At 35.2% G+C, this 18,137-nt stretch overlaps 2 protein-coding genes across 5 annotated transcripts in view; both read left to right on the top strand.

Moving 5' to 3' along the window:
• The window catches only part of LOC140685360 (olfactory receptor 10C1-like), a 333,851-nt gene that overhangs the window by 161,794 nt on the left and 153,920 nt on the right, over nucleotides 1-18,137 (top strand). The gene's annotated exons all lie outside the window — the stretch shown is intronic.
• LOC140700398 (olfactory receptor 6C3) lies at nucleotides 6,207-7,142 on the top strand. The gene has a single exon (XM_072973895.1). It carries the CDS (start codon nucleotides 6,207-6,209, stop codon nucleotides 7,140-7,142), a length of 936 nt encoding a protein of 311 aa, XP_072829996.1.

The following is an 18,137-nucleotide window of genomic DNA, read 5'->3' as shown; positions in this document are numbered from 1 at the left end:
ATAATTGAGATTACTTGTGTAAAGTATAAATACACACTATTAAAGCAAAAAATAAGTTCCTAAAAGAAACTGTCGAAAAAATACTTTCTCTTATAGCAAATATGACTGGTTCAGTCAATGTCATTTCTAATGTCTTCTTTAATTTCTGAAAACTAAGTGCTTTGGGATTTTTAAAAGCCTTCGCAATCTGTTTCTCCCCTGTCATCTTATATTTATAACCAAATATCCAAAATATCGATAATAAAGACTAATTCTCAGAGCTCTTCTACGGCTTTTACAAAAAGGCTATTTATCAACCCATTTCTGAACATCAACCCAAATTTCTCTGAGGGTTTGCATTCCCACTTATCCTGCCTGTAGGTGGGTAGGTGATATCCTACCTATTGTCACTTGGAGAAGTATCACCTTGGTACTTGAAATAAGTTACAGTTGAAAGGACAGCGGATGTAATGTCTTTCCAAGCTTCGTGAGCAAGATGATATGATCTTTTGGGCAGAAGTAAAGTTACTGAGACTAGCCATAATTTTATCTCCATTACAGTGGACTCAGGGGGATTAGCTGATGAATAAACAAAAAAGGCACGGTGAAGATTGGTGTTCTCAAGACACTAAGCATTAAACAATGGTCTGAATTAGTACACAATTTAGAACAAAATATTTAGGTGATAGTGGCCTGATACCAGAGCAGAAAAATATATGGAAAGATTTACATTTTTTATAATAATTCATAACTTCGCAAGGAGTAGAAACAGTAACCAAGTGGTATTAGAGATTAACAGTTTCTAAGTGGTGGCAGACTAAGTTGTGAAAAAGTGGGTTTTTCTCCAATCATAAGGAAAATATGAAGACTTCATTGTGATGTTTTAGACTGGGGCTGAGGTCTCCATTATTCTACACCGTAAAAGATACCAGACTTGCCCTAAAGGTTTTATATCTTGCCCCTGAATGATGACATAGAAAACCTGATCCTGACTAGAATCACTATCAGTTACTCATTCCATAATTAATTTAGTATGTGTTGGGCTCCAGCTTACTTTCTGAGAATGCAAAGATGACAACGACAGCTCTTTGCATAATTTTCACTTCTTAGAAAAATTGTGAGAATTCGACATTATTTTTGAAATCTCACATTCCCTTTTATCTTGTTCAGTAGAAGCAATATTCTCTCCCAGCATTATTTTACTACTCACTACTTTGATCTGAAAAGACATATATAATATTCCACTTACATTAATTATTCAAGACATATTTTGTTGCTATTTAATCCAGGAGTTCCATAAAACATACATACAGTTTAAATTAAATGGAAATTGGGACTGTTTAATGATCTTAAAATAAAAGAAACTTTCTGAACAAAGATTTTTAAGTTATTCTTACTGTTTCTTTGGGAGACAGATGAAGTTATTCATGGTATATGATTAAGCAAAATGCGGGACATATTGAAGAAAGAGACTTAAAAAGAACTTGAGTAATGTGACATAAACACGCTCATGTTTAATTGCAAACATCGCTATTGTATTTATCTGATGTTTATCTGTAGGCCAAAATGTTATTTAAAATTATACATCTTGGACAACATTTTATTAAATAAAGCTGCATGGAAAATTACTTTAATTAAAGAATCATCAAAAATTAACTAAAGTGAGCAAATCGTCTTAACTTGATTACATTTGCAAAGACTCTATTTCCAAATAAGATCATATCTAGAGATTCCAGGTGGACATGGATTTTTTGAAGAGCACTATGCAAACCAGGGCAGTGCTAAAAACAAATCCTTTTATAACAATCTTAAACAATAATATATCTCTCTTGAGCATAGCAATTCATGTGCTTTCAGTTTTTAGTAGAATCTGCTTTTATATAAGTATATTCAATAATAGATTATAAGAACATACACGTTTTTAAGAAACTTCTTTGAAGACCATCTTAAGCAGTAAAAACACCAATAAAAAACACAAAAATGTAAAAAAATGTGACATTAAATAGGCCATGAAAAGGGCATTTGTTTAAGGTATGAGAATTGAAAAAAGAAAACAGAGCATCACCTTGTCTAACCTCAGCTGAGATAGTGTATGAAGGATAACAGTTTTTTTTCTTCTTTCTGTATGTGCCCTCTGGGAAAGTGCCCCCTGTATGATTTGGGGCTTATTAATACATTTTAGAAGACACATTTGCAAATATCAGGTCCATTAATGGATCAACTTTATGTAAAATACACAGAAGTTCATATGCTACTTCTAACTTCAGTTCTTTAGTCCAGAGTTTATTGTGATACTGTTCATTTGCATATGTATAACTTCTTACCTGATAGGGAGAAGCCTTGCTCATGTTATGAAAATATATACACTTATTTGTTTAAATCTAATGAACATATAGCATAATTTTAGAATGACTTTAACCCATATGCCTTTGAGAAGCGAACCTGTCACTACAGTGCAGAGTTTGTGATTTTTTTTTTAATCAGCCTCAGATTATCAAGTCAAAGCAGTTTTCCAAAATTACCTAGGCCAATACATTTCTTACGTGCCCCCTTTAGTATTGATCATGCCATTAATTTGTGAAACAGTGAGATTGTTAACAAACTCAGGTTTGGCAGCTCACTGCTCAAAAGCCAATAAATTCGAGAGGCAAGTGTCAGTAGAAAGGAAAGGCTTTAATCAGAAAAGCTGGCAATCTGGGGAAATGGTAGACTCATGTCCGGAGATCCGCTTGGAAGAGTCTGCTCAGCCATGACAGTTTTTAAAAGGAAATATGGAGGGGAGGAATCTGAGTGAGGGGAGGAATCTGAGTGACTCATCGAGGCAGGGGGTTGGTTCTGCCTCAGTGTCCATCACGTGCAGACTGGCTGACTCTTCAGATGCTGTCTTGCCCTGTGATCTGCCTGCAGGATTGCTAAGGGGGCTGCTGGGGATAGAGGGCTAATCATTCTTTAACTGCGTAGTTCCTCATTCTGACTTCTTTTTATCCAGGCAAGAATCAACAGGTTTTAGACAAGGCGTGGTGTGCATTGAGGAGAGTGTAAGTCAGGTGTTACTTTCAATTGCTTAGTGGTCACATTGCTGTAATTAGGCTCTTTTAAGCTCATAAGGGGGATAGAAATAGGAAATGGGCAAAACAGCTGCTTTCAAGATTTACTTGTCGCTGTATGGGTTCCTCTTCAGTTTCAGCAGCATCCTGGGAGATATTTTTAAAACATTTTCACTTAGCGGAAGTCACTTCCTGTGGGCTGTTTACTGCTCTATGCGTGTTTGAAAATGCATGGAGTCATGTTTCCACCCCCACAGAAGCACACAGGAGAGCTGTACCATCTCACAAAGTCCCTCATGTTGCCCCATTGCAGTCAACCCTTCATCCCTCTCTCAACCCTGGCAACAACTGATTTGTTTTCTATCCTGATCGATTTGCTGATGCAGATTGTCACACACATAGAATCCTATAATGCTCAGCCTTTGAATGATTCTTTCACTTAGTAAAATGGACTTACATTTCACTCATGTTGTTTGTGACTCAATAAGGGGGACTGGTGCTAAGCTTGTTTCTGGTGGGAGGGATTCTGACTCCCAGCATTTCAGAGGCCAAAGGTAATTTTTATGTTTCTTTGTTGTTGCTGCTTTTGGTTTGGTTTGGTTTCATCATCATCACCAATGATTTTTTTTTTAATTAGCAAAAACTTGTAAAACTTTTCATATGTAAGGCTCTTCTTTCTTAGCTTTTACATGGCTTACCATCTCCTGGAAAATGCCAGACTTCGATACATGCTAGAGGTTTGAAAATAGTCTGTGAGCAGTGAATGCATATGTGAGAAAAAATTACCTCCTTTAAGTGAGGTAATTGCAGAGTCTCTAGAAATGCATGACCAATTTCACGAAGCAGAGAAACAGGATCCTTCTGTTGGCAAGGGAGTCTGGGTGGAGCCTCCATGTTCAGATGTTCCGAGTCATCTGAGTCCACAGATGCCTTCATTCCGATTCTCAGTCCCTACTCTTTCCCAGTCAACACCTTAACATTCACCTAAGACATATGGAGAGGTTGTGAATTACATAACTTTTACCACTAAGGAAACTGTAGGAACAAGATTTCATATTGGCTGTGCCATCTCTTTGGTTACGAGGTAATTGATACATTGAATTTGCATTTTCTTTCTTTAAACTGTCAAATGCATTTGGAAGCAGCCAGCCCTCTGCATAGGCCGGGCATTCACGGTGCAGCCTTCTTTAATCTGTTTTAGTAGTGATTTGATCCTAGGTGAGCTCTGCCTTGCTAGTGTGTAAATGCAGACTACCAGGGTTTCATTGTCTAATGAAATCACTGCTGACTGCAGACTGCACAGGTTGATTATTGGTTAGATTCTTAATGCTTTGGGAGTGTTACTTGGATATGCTCTCCGTATATCAAGTGCAAATTAGACTGAGTTCTGTTTTTGTAAGATGTCACATCTATTTTGATTATTCTTGAAATAGTCAATACTTGTGGTTAATGGAAGTGATTATTTTGTATAAGTCAATGTTTAGGTCCTCTATGGGATACAAAGATGAACTTAACCATTCTCAAGGGAGATGCACGACAGAGAAGAGTTAGGAGGCTACTGAAAATACCAAGGGTGACTTCCACAAATCCCTCATGGTCTACATTATGGCAGAGATGTGTCCTGACTTTGCCTTGTTCCCAGGAGATGAATGCATGACTCTCTTCATGGGTTAAAACAACCAGACTTGAAAATTTATTAATACAACCAGAGGGACACCAGATTTAAGAATCTGTACTCATAATACCCAGTAGTGTCATATCCCTGTCAGTTCTCTCTTTAAATATGACTTTCTTAAACTTCTAGAGCAACATTATGGAAGAGGACTATAGTATATTTCCAATCTTCTTAAGTTTTCTGGCACTCCATTTTTATTTCCTAAACTATTTCCCTTGAGTGTTCATAAAATAGAGAAAGTTTAATCAAACTTAATTAATATGACTTTGCTAGTGTCTGGCAGAGAAGCAGTGATGTTCCAGTCTATTATGCACAGCAGAACTGTGGCTGTCTGAAATACGAAGAAGGTAGCTGACGTGATTTTAGCAATCCAAACGCACAGAATGGTGTATCCAGCTCAGCTGGGGATGCACTGAATAGGTTAGGATGAAGGAGAGGTTTTCCTACACGTTTCTGGAATATCCTTATGGATCAGTTGTCGCATGTAAAACTAAATGTGAGGCAGAACTACATTTTTTCATAAAGCTTAATAGCTGTGAACAAAGGACGTCCAGACGGAAAATGTGCTGGGCTACAACCTGGGTGACAGAGCTGCTGAGATCTGAGGCAAGTAGTTATTTTTCAATTTGTGCTTCAGTGTCAAATGAAAAATGAATAAATACTGCATATCCCTTTAAGCTCAAAAATAAACATGTTTCCATATATACATTTCTAGTAAGTCACAGAAGATGTCAAACATTAATGATTTCAGTAGAATTATAAAACAAATTATTAAGAGAGAAAGTGAATATATTCTGTATTTGTTATAAAATGTTAGGTTACTTATTCTATTTTATACTAAATACATATATATATTACTAAATAATATGTATACAGTATTTTCATTTTATCTGAATAGCTCCATCAAGAAATATTGGTATTGAAAAATATAAGTAATTAAATTATGTAGTAAATAAACATTTTAAACTTTATTTTATATCCTAAGAAAATCATTCATTGAGTCCTTACATCATAAAAAGTAACGGGTCGACGCCTTAGTCTTCTAAGTTTTATTTGTATCTTTTAATGGAATTGAGGCCATCTATTTCTGTCTTTAGCTGGTAGTATCTTCTAATAAATACATCAGAGAAAACAGGAAAAATGTGTATTTTATATGGTGGTTTTGACAAAAATGCAATGATTTGCATAAATTGGGCAAAGCAAAAACTATTGATTTCATTTGCCACCTCTCAATAATGTGACTTACTTTATGAAGATTTCCGAACTTCTGCTAGATTTAAATAAGAGAACGAGTAAATAAAGCAGGACTCACAAATATGTATTAAGACATAATGCAAATAAAATAGTCAAGAGAAAATAACATCAGCATGGATTCTAGAAAATGTTTTAGAATCGTATCGATGATGATATTGATCATGATGAATTATATCCTCATCTCTTCCCTTTAATATATTTTCCACCTAAATATCCTTAAAGAAGGAAAAAGGAGAAAGAGAGAGAGAGAAATGAACCACACAGTGATCACAGAGTTTGTCCTCCTAGGCCTTTCTGATGATCCTCACCTTCAGATTGTGATTTTCCTCTTTTTATTTATCACATATGTATTAAGTGTCACTGGAAACCTCACTATCATCACCCTGACTTTGCTGGACTCCCATCTACAGACGCCAATGTATTTCTTCCTCCGAAACTTCTCTTTCCTAGAAGTCTCCTTTACCACTGTATGTATCCCTAGGTTTCTGGGGGCAATTATCACCAGAGATAAGACTATTTCTTATAACAGTTGTGCAGCTCAGCTATTTTTCTTCATTTTCATGGGGGTGACAGAGTTTTACATTCTAACTGCCATGTCCTACGACCGCTACGTTGCCATCTGCAAGCCCCTTCATTACACAACCATCATGAGCAGGAAGGTCTGCAGCCTGCTTGTGCTATGTGCATGGCTGGGTGGCTTTCTGACCATTTTCCCACCCCTTATGCTTCTCCTCCAGCTGGATTTCTGTGCCTCCAATGTCATTGATCACTTTGCATGTGACTATTTCCCCCTTTTGCAATTATCTTGCTCAGATACGTGGCTCCTAGAAGTAATGGGATTTTACTTTGCTGTGGTTAGTTTGCTGTTCACCTTGGCATTAGTGATTCTGTCTTATATGTACATCATCAGGACTATTCTGAGAATCCCATCTGCCAGTCAGAGGAAAAAGGCTTTCTCCACGTGTTCCTCTCACATGATTGTCATTTCCATCTCTTATGGGAGCTGTATATTCATGTATGCTAATCCCTCGGCCAAAGAAAAGGCATCTGTCACTAAAGGAGTAGCTGTTCTCAACACGTCTGTTGCCCCCATGCTCAACCCCTTCATTTACACCCTGAGAAACCAGCAAGTGAAACAAGCCTTCAAAGACATGGTCTATAAAGTAATATTTTCTGCCACGAAATGAATTTTTTGACAAAAATAAAGGACACTCTAAAGAGCTATTATGTTAAACCTTGGAATTCCTGCATGTCATACAACTATGCTTGCTGTTTATAGTTTCAAAGTTGCTTTACACCCACATTACAGTTAATGTATTTTCCCAACCCATTTCTTCCACTTCCGTGCCTAAGTTTCTCCAGTGCATTGTTTATTGACATTTAAAAATACAGGAAAGGTTATTTCTCCTACAGAATTTTCTGGGAATAAACGTATTTCTTTAAAACATACTTTACAGTCTGAGGTAGAAAATAATTTTAATTCTATTAAATATCAGTCCCTAAAAGGATCCTATGATTTCACATTGTAGTTCAAATGTAGAGTTCCAGAATTAATGTCTAATTTCTTGTGTATTTTGAAGATGAACATTGATAATATGTTGAGGTGTAAAGGCTCTACATGTTCGTATTATTATATATTAATTTCAGTCCGAAGAAATAATATGTACTATAATATTGCACATTAAATGTAGAGTTTTGTACTTTGTGAAATTTAGTGCTTATTTTCAAGATAAACACTGTTCATGATATTATGTAATATTTACATAATTTCTATATTTTCTGTTTTCTATCATTTTTATGAAATATTTATATTAAAAAATTCAAAAGAAATGCAATAAGACTTAAAACACTGCCACTTTCCTGAAGTCAAGGATCATCTTTATGAGTTATTTTGTTTTTTTGTCAGGTATTCGTCCGTCTCCATTCCTTTTGGGTCTGTTTTTAGAGATTTATTCATTTCTTTCATTGAGTCATTCTCCCCTTTTGCTTGTTTCTTCGTGTTTCTTATAACGTGGTGTTGCTGCTTACAATTTGACAAAACAGCCACATCTCTCAGTTTTTTTAGACTGGATTTGTAAAGGGAAGACCATCCCCATTCTGTCCACTAGAGATTCTGGGGACTGCTGAAATCTTTCCTGAGGATGTGTCTTCTAGATTTGTGTTTGGAGCTTTCTAATCGGAAGATTTTTGTCCATTTTATGCAGCAGTAACCTATAATCTCTTGCTCTATTTCTGTCTGCTGTAACTCAGTTGCTTGAAGAAGTCACACAGCTCTTTTTGTTGTCAGCAGCCTCTGGGCATCTAGAGCATGTGAGGTACCATAAGGGCCCCAAGATGGGCTAGAGAGACAGCAGTCCTCCAGCAGGCCCTGAAGAGCCCAGATGTGGGGCACGTGCTACACATTTCTTCCTTACGCTGAGGGAGAGGCTACTGAATGTTGTCTGCCTCAGACTACTAGAAATCGGTCTGCTGGTATGTAAGATTTTCAGAAGAATCCTCTTATACTATGATAAAACATACTTCCTTTAAATTAAATCATTGTAAATTACTTGAGCTTCATTCACTTCATAGCCTAGAATATGGCCAGAGTTTTGTAAACATTTCTTGTGAATTATAAAATTATATGTAATGCTGAGTGAAGTGTTCTATTTGATTCCGAGTGTCTATTTGAGTCCATTAATCACATGATTTAAATCTCTACTTCTACTGTTTGTATTATTAATGAGTTCTTTAAATCTTCCAAAGCGTCTCTGTAGTTCTTTTGTTCTCTTTGTAGTTATTTTTTCCCTTTATACCAATGTTTTTATTTTTAAAAATATTAACTCTGTTTTTATGCAGATGCAAATTGGAGTTGTTACTTTTTATTGGACATAACTTTTTATCATTAAGAAAAACCATTAATTCCTCTCCATGTGAAGTATACTTTTTTCTGTAACATTTACCTTGACTAATACTGCTATAGCTCTACCAGTACTTAAAAATATATGTTGTTTACATGGCATATATTTTCTCTGTCAATCATTTACTTATGAGTGGATGCTAGCCTATTGTGCAGAACTTCTGTCACCAGGTGCATATCTTTATACGTTGGTCAGCTAGTTATTAGGTAATCTCAATAGGGCCGTACGTATGGACAGAGGAAGAGGATGTAATGCAGGAGAAACCGGTTTTGGAGAAGTCTGAGTCATCTGTTTCTAAGCTTTACTTCTGCCTTCTGGACCTGCTCAAGTCTGAGCTCCCAAGTACTATCTCCCTTTGATGATAGATCGCAGCTATAAATTACCAAGTTTATAAATCAGAAAGTCCAGTAACACTCTGTTGACTATGGGAACTCTAATGTAATGGTCAGTTGATGCTCTGTGGTTTGGCCTTTAGTCTCTACTAAGACCCAGTAGCAAGCTAAGGTTTGTTGTTCCAAAGGAGAATGTTTATCTGTAAAAGATTTTTCCACAATCAAAGTTTGTAGTTTGAATCTCCACCTTATAGCATCCCCTTTGTCACTGAGTCTTCAAATAGCACTGGAATTGCTGGGTCATTTGCCAAGGTGGAAGAGCACTAATACTAAAACCAGCACTAAATTTCATGCGGAAAACAGGCATGCAATAATGATCAAGAGATCTTGAGAAACAAGAGTAGTATGAGACATTTAAGCATACAGATACAATATAGTGTAAGGCTTGTATAATGAAAACAGGTACTGAGGTAGGAAATGAGAGAGAGATTATTGAAGTAAAATAAAGTTAAGTGACACAATTCTGAGTATACCTATTTTGCATAGTATTAACTTTTGAGATATTCTCATTGTTTCACATATTTCAAAGATAAAATTAAATGGTCAAAAATGGGGAAAAACCTTAACATTGAATACACACAAGTGAATATAATTTTAAAATAAACATAAGCTTGTTGGGTGAAGAACAAAAATTGATACAAGTAAGTTTTCAAGATAGCATTTTGAACGGACCATCAGTAGGACAAGGTTTGCAAAGGAGAATGACCGGTTTTAGTAGGTTTCTTTTTCTACTTGCAGTGTCACAGTTCAGAAACTGTATGTGTTGTAGAATTGAGTAACTGACAGGAGAATGGGTTTGTTGGAGCCAGGTTTCTCACTGCAGAGAAAGAGACACAATGTGGTATAAGAGAGGAAGTTGAAAAATCCTGTGTTATTGGACTGGAATAAGAATGGTGATTCCATTCCTTTTCCAAATATATTTCCTTTCTCTATTTCCTGCAAGCTCCAGGGAATAATGATAACTCAATAGCAAGAACCACACAAAGCATCCAGATCTTGAACTCAGAGTACTATTTCTCGCTGAAAATAACTTCTGAGAACTGGAGAAATGATTGACCCAGGTGGATTCCAGGACTTAACATTGAAGCGACAGGAAGAGCTGAAGTATCTTATCGTTCCAAAATATAAGTGCTCCGAAAATGTAGCCACATGTCAAGAGATAAAGATTCACTTAGAAGTTGTTCTCACTGACAATATCAAGACATTTGGAGCACTGAACTGAACAATGATAAAAATAGACAATAACACGTTATGTAGAAAAACAATATAAAAAGTGCATAAATTGATACTAGGATTAGAGAATAAAATGCTTTTCTTTATTGTAAAATTCTAATAAATGTAGAAAGAGTAATGGATTTAGAAAAATCACCTTTGTTTTAATGTTATACTATTATATATTGCCATCAATAAATACGTTAGAGAACAAATAATAAGGAATGATTATAATAGATAAAAGTTTGTTAGGCAATATAATATTCATACAGTCAAAATATCCCTGCACTACAGAGTAATTTTAAATTTCTCAGGGGAGAAATTTGCTTTACATTGGAAAACTTTATACTAGAGAACCACATTAATAAATAGTAAATATTCACATGGCTGACAATCTAAAGCTGATATGAAACACCTCTTACTATGGTGTACTGAGATGCCTCAGGCCCACTGACTATTTGACTGTCCATGGACAGCTAAGGCACTGTCTCAGCTCTGTCTGGTAATGTAATCTGCCCTCCCCTTTTCGTCAAGATTGCCTTGGCAGTATTGTCTTTGGCTTTTTACTTAAGTTATGTGCCATCAAGTAGAGTCCAAAGATAATAAATGTTTAGCAAATTTAATTTTATATCAAAACATGTAAATATATGGAACCAACAGAAAGAACAAAAATCGATTATTATCTGATACCCAGAAGCCCTAATCATGCTCCTATACTCAGAATATTTTCTTTGAATTCCTTTTTACTTAGGACTGATACTGATTTTTAACAAAGTAATTTTCTAGTCAGAAATTTTTTTGACTTTGACATTTTTGATGCTTGGATTATGAACCAGTTTATGATCTGGCGTATGGTTAGTTTTGGTAGCTATTAAGTGTTCTTGAAAACAAAATAATGTAGGGAAGAGTGACATCAGCAAGGTGTCAGAATAGGGGGCTCCAACCCCCAGCCTTCGTATTCCAACAGAAACACCAATGTAATAACGATCCATAGGAGAAAATACCTTTAGGAGTGCTGCAGAATCCAAGAGACAGGATAAAGCACATTGCGGGAGCACAAAGATGCATTGACAAAGCTGTGAGAACAGTTTCACTGTTTTTGTGAGGACTAGTCTTTAACTCCCTTGAGTAAACACCAAGGAGCACGGCTGCTGGATTGAAGAGCGAGTGTGCTTACTTTTGGAAGAAACTGTCAAATTGCCTTCCAAAGTGGCTGTCCCATGTTGCATTCCTGTCAGTAGTGAATGAGACTGCCTGTTGTACCACATCACCATCAGCACTGGATGTCAGTTTTAGAATAGATTTGGCTGTTCTGATAGGTGGGCAGTGTAGTCTCCTTGTTTTAATTTGCATTTCCCTGATGACTCATGGACATCTTTTTTTCTTCCAGTTTTATTAGGTAGAATTATTACAGTTTGACTGCACATACACATTACACTGCATGTAAATACATATATACAGTATACTGCACATACTTTTTTAGTTTACATATATGTACTGATCATTGCTTCTAAGAAGAGATTAGAGCTTTAGCTTTTTAAACTTAACTAGTTATCAAAGGAATAAAGCCAACCACAAAGTAAGAATCAACAGAATGCAGTAATTCAGTCACAGAGGACACTCAAATGTGCTTACACATATTCAAGAAATCAATCATCTAAATTGTAAATCATTATTTCATTTGTCATCATCTTCTTCTTTTTCTTCTCCTCCTCCTTCTTCTTTTCTACATATAAGTGATATCATACGGTATTTTTCTTTCTGTTTCCAACCCACTTCTGTTAAAATGACAGTCTCCAGGTCCATCCATGTTGCTGCAAGTGGCATTATTATATTCTTTTTTATGACTGCGTAGTGTTCCATTGTGTATATGTACCACTTCTTGTTTTTCCAGTTATCTGTTGATGGACATTTGGGTTGTTTCCATGTCTTGCCTTATTGTAGATAGGATTCATGGAAATCTTTTCATATGCTTATTTGCCATCTGTATATCTTCCTTGGGCAAGTGTCTGCTAAGATCTTTTGCTCCTTTGTTATTTGGGGTGTTTTGTTATTTTATTGATGAGTTTTAAGAATTCTTTGTGTATTTTGGATAATAGTTCTTTATGAGATGTTTCTTTTTACAATACTTCTGTGGCTTTTCTTACAATTCTCTTGTCATTCCCTTTCACAGCAGGAGTTTTAAATTTTAATGAAGTTCATGTTACCCACTATTTATTTCGTGGATCATACCTATTGGTATTGTTTACAAGAAGTCATTGCTATCCCCAAGATCATAAAGGTTTTATCCTATGTTATCTGCTTACCTTTTTCTAGTTTCCTGTTCTTTTTCTAGTTTCCTGAGGTGGCAATTTAGATGATTAATTTTAGATTCTTCGTATGTTCTAATATGTTTATTCCATGTTATAAATTTATCTTTAAGCACTGTTTTTACTGTATCCCAAAAATTTTGACAAGCTATGTTTCCACTTTTACTTACTTCAAAATATTTTAAAATTTATTCTGACACTACTTATTTGTTCCACATATTATTTAGAAGCATGTTGTTTAATTTCCATGTATTGGGGAATTTTCTAGTTATGTTTTTGTTCTTGATTTCTCGCTTTATTCCATTGCAGTTTGGGAGCAGACATTGTATTATTTCTATTTTAAAATTTTGTTTGGTGTATTTGATGGCCCAAAATACAGTCTCTCTTGGTAAGTATTCCATGTGTGCTTGAGAAAAATGTGAATTTTGCTGTTATTGGGTGAAGTACCCTACACATGTCAATTTTAACCAGTTGATTGATGACATTGCTGAGTTTATCAATGTCCTTAACTAATTTTCTACTTGCTGCTGGGTATGTTCATTTCTGATGGATGAATGTTGACTTCTGCAACTGTAGTAGTGTATTCATCTGTTTCTTTTTGTAATTCTATTATTTTATACCTCACATAGTTTGATTACCTGCTGTTAGGTGCATAGTCATTAGGAATTTTTAGGTCTTCTTTGAAAATTGACCCTTTATCAAAGAGCCACTTTTATGGAGATATTTTATTATATGAGAAAACAAAGTATATTATTTACACACGAGATTCATTCATCCTAGGATTTTAGTCAGCAAGGAAAAAAAAATCTATTCTCAGAGAAATCTTGGTTTAGGAATTTCAGGAAACCTCTTCTAAAACATTTCCATGTTTAGCTATTTCCTCATAGTTAGTATGCAAATATTCCATATGCTTCTGGCCTATTTCTCACACCCTCTTGTCTCAATGGATATTGTCCCCCAAGTTTCTTGTTTCAGTGTTGGTACAAATGTTCATATCATGTTTATAATCCTTAGTGTGTTTTCCTCTTGGCCCCTGTTGACAGACTGAGTTCACTGGAGTATTTCCCATGAGCCTGGGCATACAGGGTGGATAAAATAACACGTGGCTTATGCAGGTTATAATCCTTGCAGAAATCATGTCCAGAAAGGCTCAAAGTAACTGCATAACTTGCTTCTCTTCCCTATTTTTGCTCCCATGGCTATAATGGAAAACGTATCAAAGAAAATTAGCCACAGAAATAAAATAACTCCAAATGTATTGATAAACTGTGATTTTTAGAAATGCTAGATTTCTTAACCTAAAACTGAAATAGTTGACAGTATTTTTTAAAAGTAATTTGAACCAGCTGCTATGATGTCTCTGTACAAATAGAGGTAAGATTATAAAGTTAAAGCCAGTGAAAAGTTTCCTTTCCTTAGATCTGATTTATTTATTCTTAGCTTAATTTTTCATCAAATTGACTCAAATAATGTGAGGTTGTTATTCCTTTCTGCATTATGAAAATTGAGCATGTTTATTTACTGTTTGTCATAGTAATTTATTTATTTATTAATTTTCAGAGAATTAATCTGTGAGTTTCAGCCTCCTAATTGAATGTAGGTTTGATAAGCAGCATATGATTCAGTTTCAGGCAGGAAGAGTTTAGAATTCCAGTTTCACCATAACTAGTTACATGATCTTGTTTATGTTATTTAACCTCTCAGCGTCAAAGTTTCTTCAAATGTAAGTGTTATCATAATGAGTAGATGAGATAAGTATGTAAAACCTTAGCATTGTCTCTCAGATGAGCTTCCTCAAACATCCTTATTATCATTTTATAGTGGAACTATCTGCCTCTAATGTGATAACTGACTTTCTTTTTAGGAATAAAGAAGATAATGGGTTTCCTGTGTGGGAGTATGTGCTATAAAATTTTTATATAATTTAATTTTACTTTATATTTAAATTAGCTCTCACAATAGTTCTGTGAAATATTATTCTCATTTTCACAATGGAAAAAAAAAATCCCCCCAAACCAAAAAACAAACCTGAAAGTCAGGGAGAGTTGTATTTTTAATCCATTTCTCTTGGAATGCAAAGCCTGTAGGCTGTCCCAATAATCACACACATTATAAATTAAAATTAAGTCCTGATGCCATAGTTTATATAAGAATTGCTTTTCCTTTTCAAGTTATACATTATCTTCCATTATAGATACTATTTACAAACTGAGACAATCAGGAGAGAAAGAGAGCATCTCTTTGAAAACCTACAGATTTTGAGAGTGATTTAGGTTACAACAGTTTTTCTTTCATTATTCTTATTCATACCGGTTGGTACTTTGATCTCACTGACTTGATCTGCCTCCCCCTTCCCATTAGGCAAAAAGCAAGGTCACTTTTTTTTCCAGAAGACTCAGAGAAACAGAATTCTAACTTACAAGATTATTTGAAGATAATCTTAAACTAATAATTTGAAAATACTCTAAATTGATTCTTCTGAAATTTTTTTTCATGCTGTCATAATGAAGTTCTTACATGATGAGTTCTTACTCAGCAAACAGAGTCAGAAGTAGAATAAATCATTCTAAAAAAAAAATTAGGGCTATTATAAAACCAAACTGTTACCCAAGATATCAAATTAATCCAATGCTCTGTTCTTGTCACTGACAAATTAACCTAGCATACAGACCTAACACCAAGAAAAAGATCGTCAGGGGAAAGACAGAGAATTGGAAAACTGTGTAGTAATGTTGAGGCTGAAGATTGTATTGAGGATATATGTGTTCACAAGCTCACTTATGGCTTCCTAGGAGTTTTAATATAAAAAGAGAAAATTCAGTACACATAGAGAATGTGGGAAGGTAATCTAAGTTTCCAGTTATATTGTGGAATTTAGGGAGCTTCTCACAATTTATATAAAATAATAAAAACAATCTCTTGATCTTTGATAGACACTGAAGTATAGTTGCTTTTTAAATTGGACAATTTGTAGAATGCTGTTTCTTTTCTCCTTATGATTTATTATGAAGCCATCCTTATGATTGACTGTGGAATGGCAGAAGTGTCCTGACAATCATTTCTAGTTGTTTTATTTAACACATGGGCAAGCAGTTGTTTGCTGAATAGGTTAATTTTCACTTGCAGTGAGCTACAAGTTTGATTCAACAATGAGATTTCCAAGATATGAGAATTCATTAAAAAGGAAGGAATAGAAAGGAATATGAAGCTGGTTATCATAAATCACATGGGACTAGGAAAAAATGTGAATGAGTAGTTAGGAAGGAAAGTATGAAATGATGTCTTACTGACTTGGATATAGCCTTGATTACTTTACCAGAAACATCCCAGAAATGGTTTACAGATCAAAGAGTCACACACAGCTATGAATCCCAGAATACTGTTCATTGAGAACAATGAATTTTACATTTGTAAGTATCTATCATCCTTCAATGGCCATAAATTTGTTCACAGAATATGTATTTATAATGTTTGTTTTTCTTCTAAGTGCTGTTAAGCCTTTTTCTCTAGTCTCTGAGGAATAGTGAAAGAATAAGTTCATTTTCTTGTGAACTTCACATGCTCTTGCAGTAGCCTTGGCCACCATCCATTTCAACTGGAATTTTCCTTAATTTGAAAGCAGCAATACTTTTTTGCTAGAAAGTGAAGTAAGTGAAAAGATAGCTCACGAATGTAAGGGAAGAAAACAAAGTTGAGAAATTTCATAGTATTACGATGTATTACATACCACAAATCAACAAACATGTATCTTGAAATTAAACATTCTATTGTAGAAAATTCTCTCCTGACATTGGAATGTAAACTTGTCCATGTAAAGCGAATTCGCAGAATTACTGATATGAAAATGTACTGAGGAAATTTATTGAGGAAACTTAGTTTCTTTTTAAAATAAATGCATTATTATTACTACTGTTATTTAGGAAGACAAAATCAAAGGTTTTCATTGCTATTTCATGATTACTCTAATGTGCTGACAAAATAGAACTCTTAAGTGAATCCTGATGTAGATAAAAGGCAAAATATAAAAATATATGGGATAGTAGAATATATATATATAGAGAGAGAATACTAATATCACTTAGATGTGAGAAATTTTGGAGAAAAAATGTTTGATGGAGGATAACATTTTATTTTAGACATTTGTACAGTTTGGTGTCCTTAGCCCATAACGCAGATCCAAAACTCAGTGTCTAGTCACATCCTTTCTCCCCTGGACTAGCTAAGTCTGAGGAAGTCATAGCAATAAATCCATTATCTGTGGTTTCAGAGGAGGAGCAGGAGGTTGGGAAAGTGACGGTGAGAGTGGAAACTCAGAAACCTGTCATGTTGTTAAAGATTTAACTCCAATTAGTTTCAGATTTGGGAGACATACCCATTTGAGTGGCCTTTTTCCTGACACAATTGGCTTTTCTATATTACACTAGTAAATCATATTACAAGAATTTGGGTGACAAAAATTAGGAAATTAGATGCTTTTCTTGGAGTGGAAGAAAAGACAAGGTGTTTCCCATTGGGAAAGGAGTCATTTAGGGGGAGGGTTTTAAGAAGTAAACAGGTAGCATTTCTATTCCAGTATTCCTAGGTTTTAGAAAAACCCAGGTTAAAATCCCTGCTGTTCCCATTTAGGTTCTGTGATTTGGATAGGATTTTTAAAAATCATTTTAACCTGTTTCTACTCAGTCAAATAGGGATTTTATAAAGAAACATTATATTTGAAACAGACACCGGCATATTGTAAAAATCTCAGTTTATTTATTTATTTATTTGTATTTATTCATTTATTTATTTATTTTTTGAGAGTTATGTTTTATTTGGCAAGGGGACTCGAGCCGGGATGACAGCCCCTCAGATCGCTCTGAGGGACTGCTCTGAAGAGGTGGGGGAGGAGGTTGGATATATAGGAGCTTTACAACAAAGACCAGGTATTTTGAACAATAAAAGAGTGCTTGGTATCTAAAGAAAACCAGACATCTCAAGTTAAAGAATTTAGTGCTTTTCTATGTATGGGAGGAAGCAAACATTTAGGCTCATTTAACTCATTCCTTTGACAAGCATCTAGCTATCTAGGGCCAGTATCCTGTCCTTTCTTATTCTGAGTCCCCTCAGAGTTGCACCATTGTGAGTGGCTGCAGAGGCTGGGCTGCAGGCCTGTTCTTACTGGGGGGTGGTGGCAGCTGCTGATGACTTGGTTTCCGCATTCTTTGTTTACTGATATGGTTGCGGTATTTTCACTGAGTGCTCCCCCTTGGTCCTAAATTCGACCAATATTTTGGGAGACATTTCATGACCAGTTTTGTCTCATGGTGCTAGGAAGGCCCATTCCTATATCTGGTGAAGAATCTGTTGACATGCCACTCAAAGTGCTAGTT

Source organism: Vicugna pacos, chromosome 12 (assembly GCF_048564905.1).
Source record: "Vicugna pacos chromosome 12, VicPac4, whole genome shotgun sequence".
In the NCBI taxonomy this organism is placed as follows: Eukaryota; Metazoa; Chordata; class Mammalia; order Artiodactyla; family Camelidae; genus Vicugna; species Vicugna pacos.
Note: the sequence above shows the minus strand (reverse complement) of the source record. Positions and strands in the feature narration are given on the sequence as shown.

Coding starts and splice junctions, on each gene's coding strand:
- LOC140700398 (XM_072973895.1), top strand. CDS start 6,207: ATGAACCACACAGTGATCACAGAGTTTGTCCTCCTAGGCCTTTCTGAT.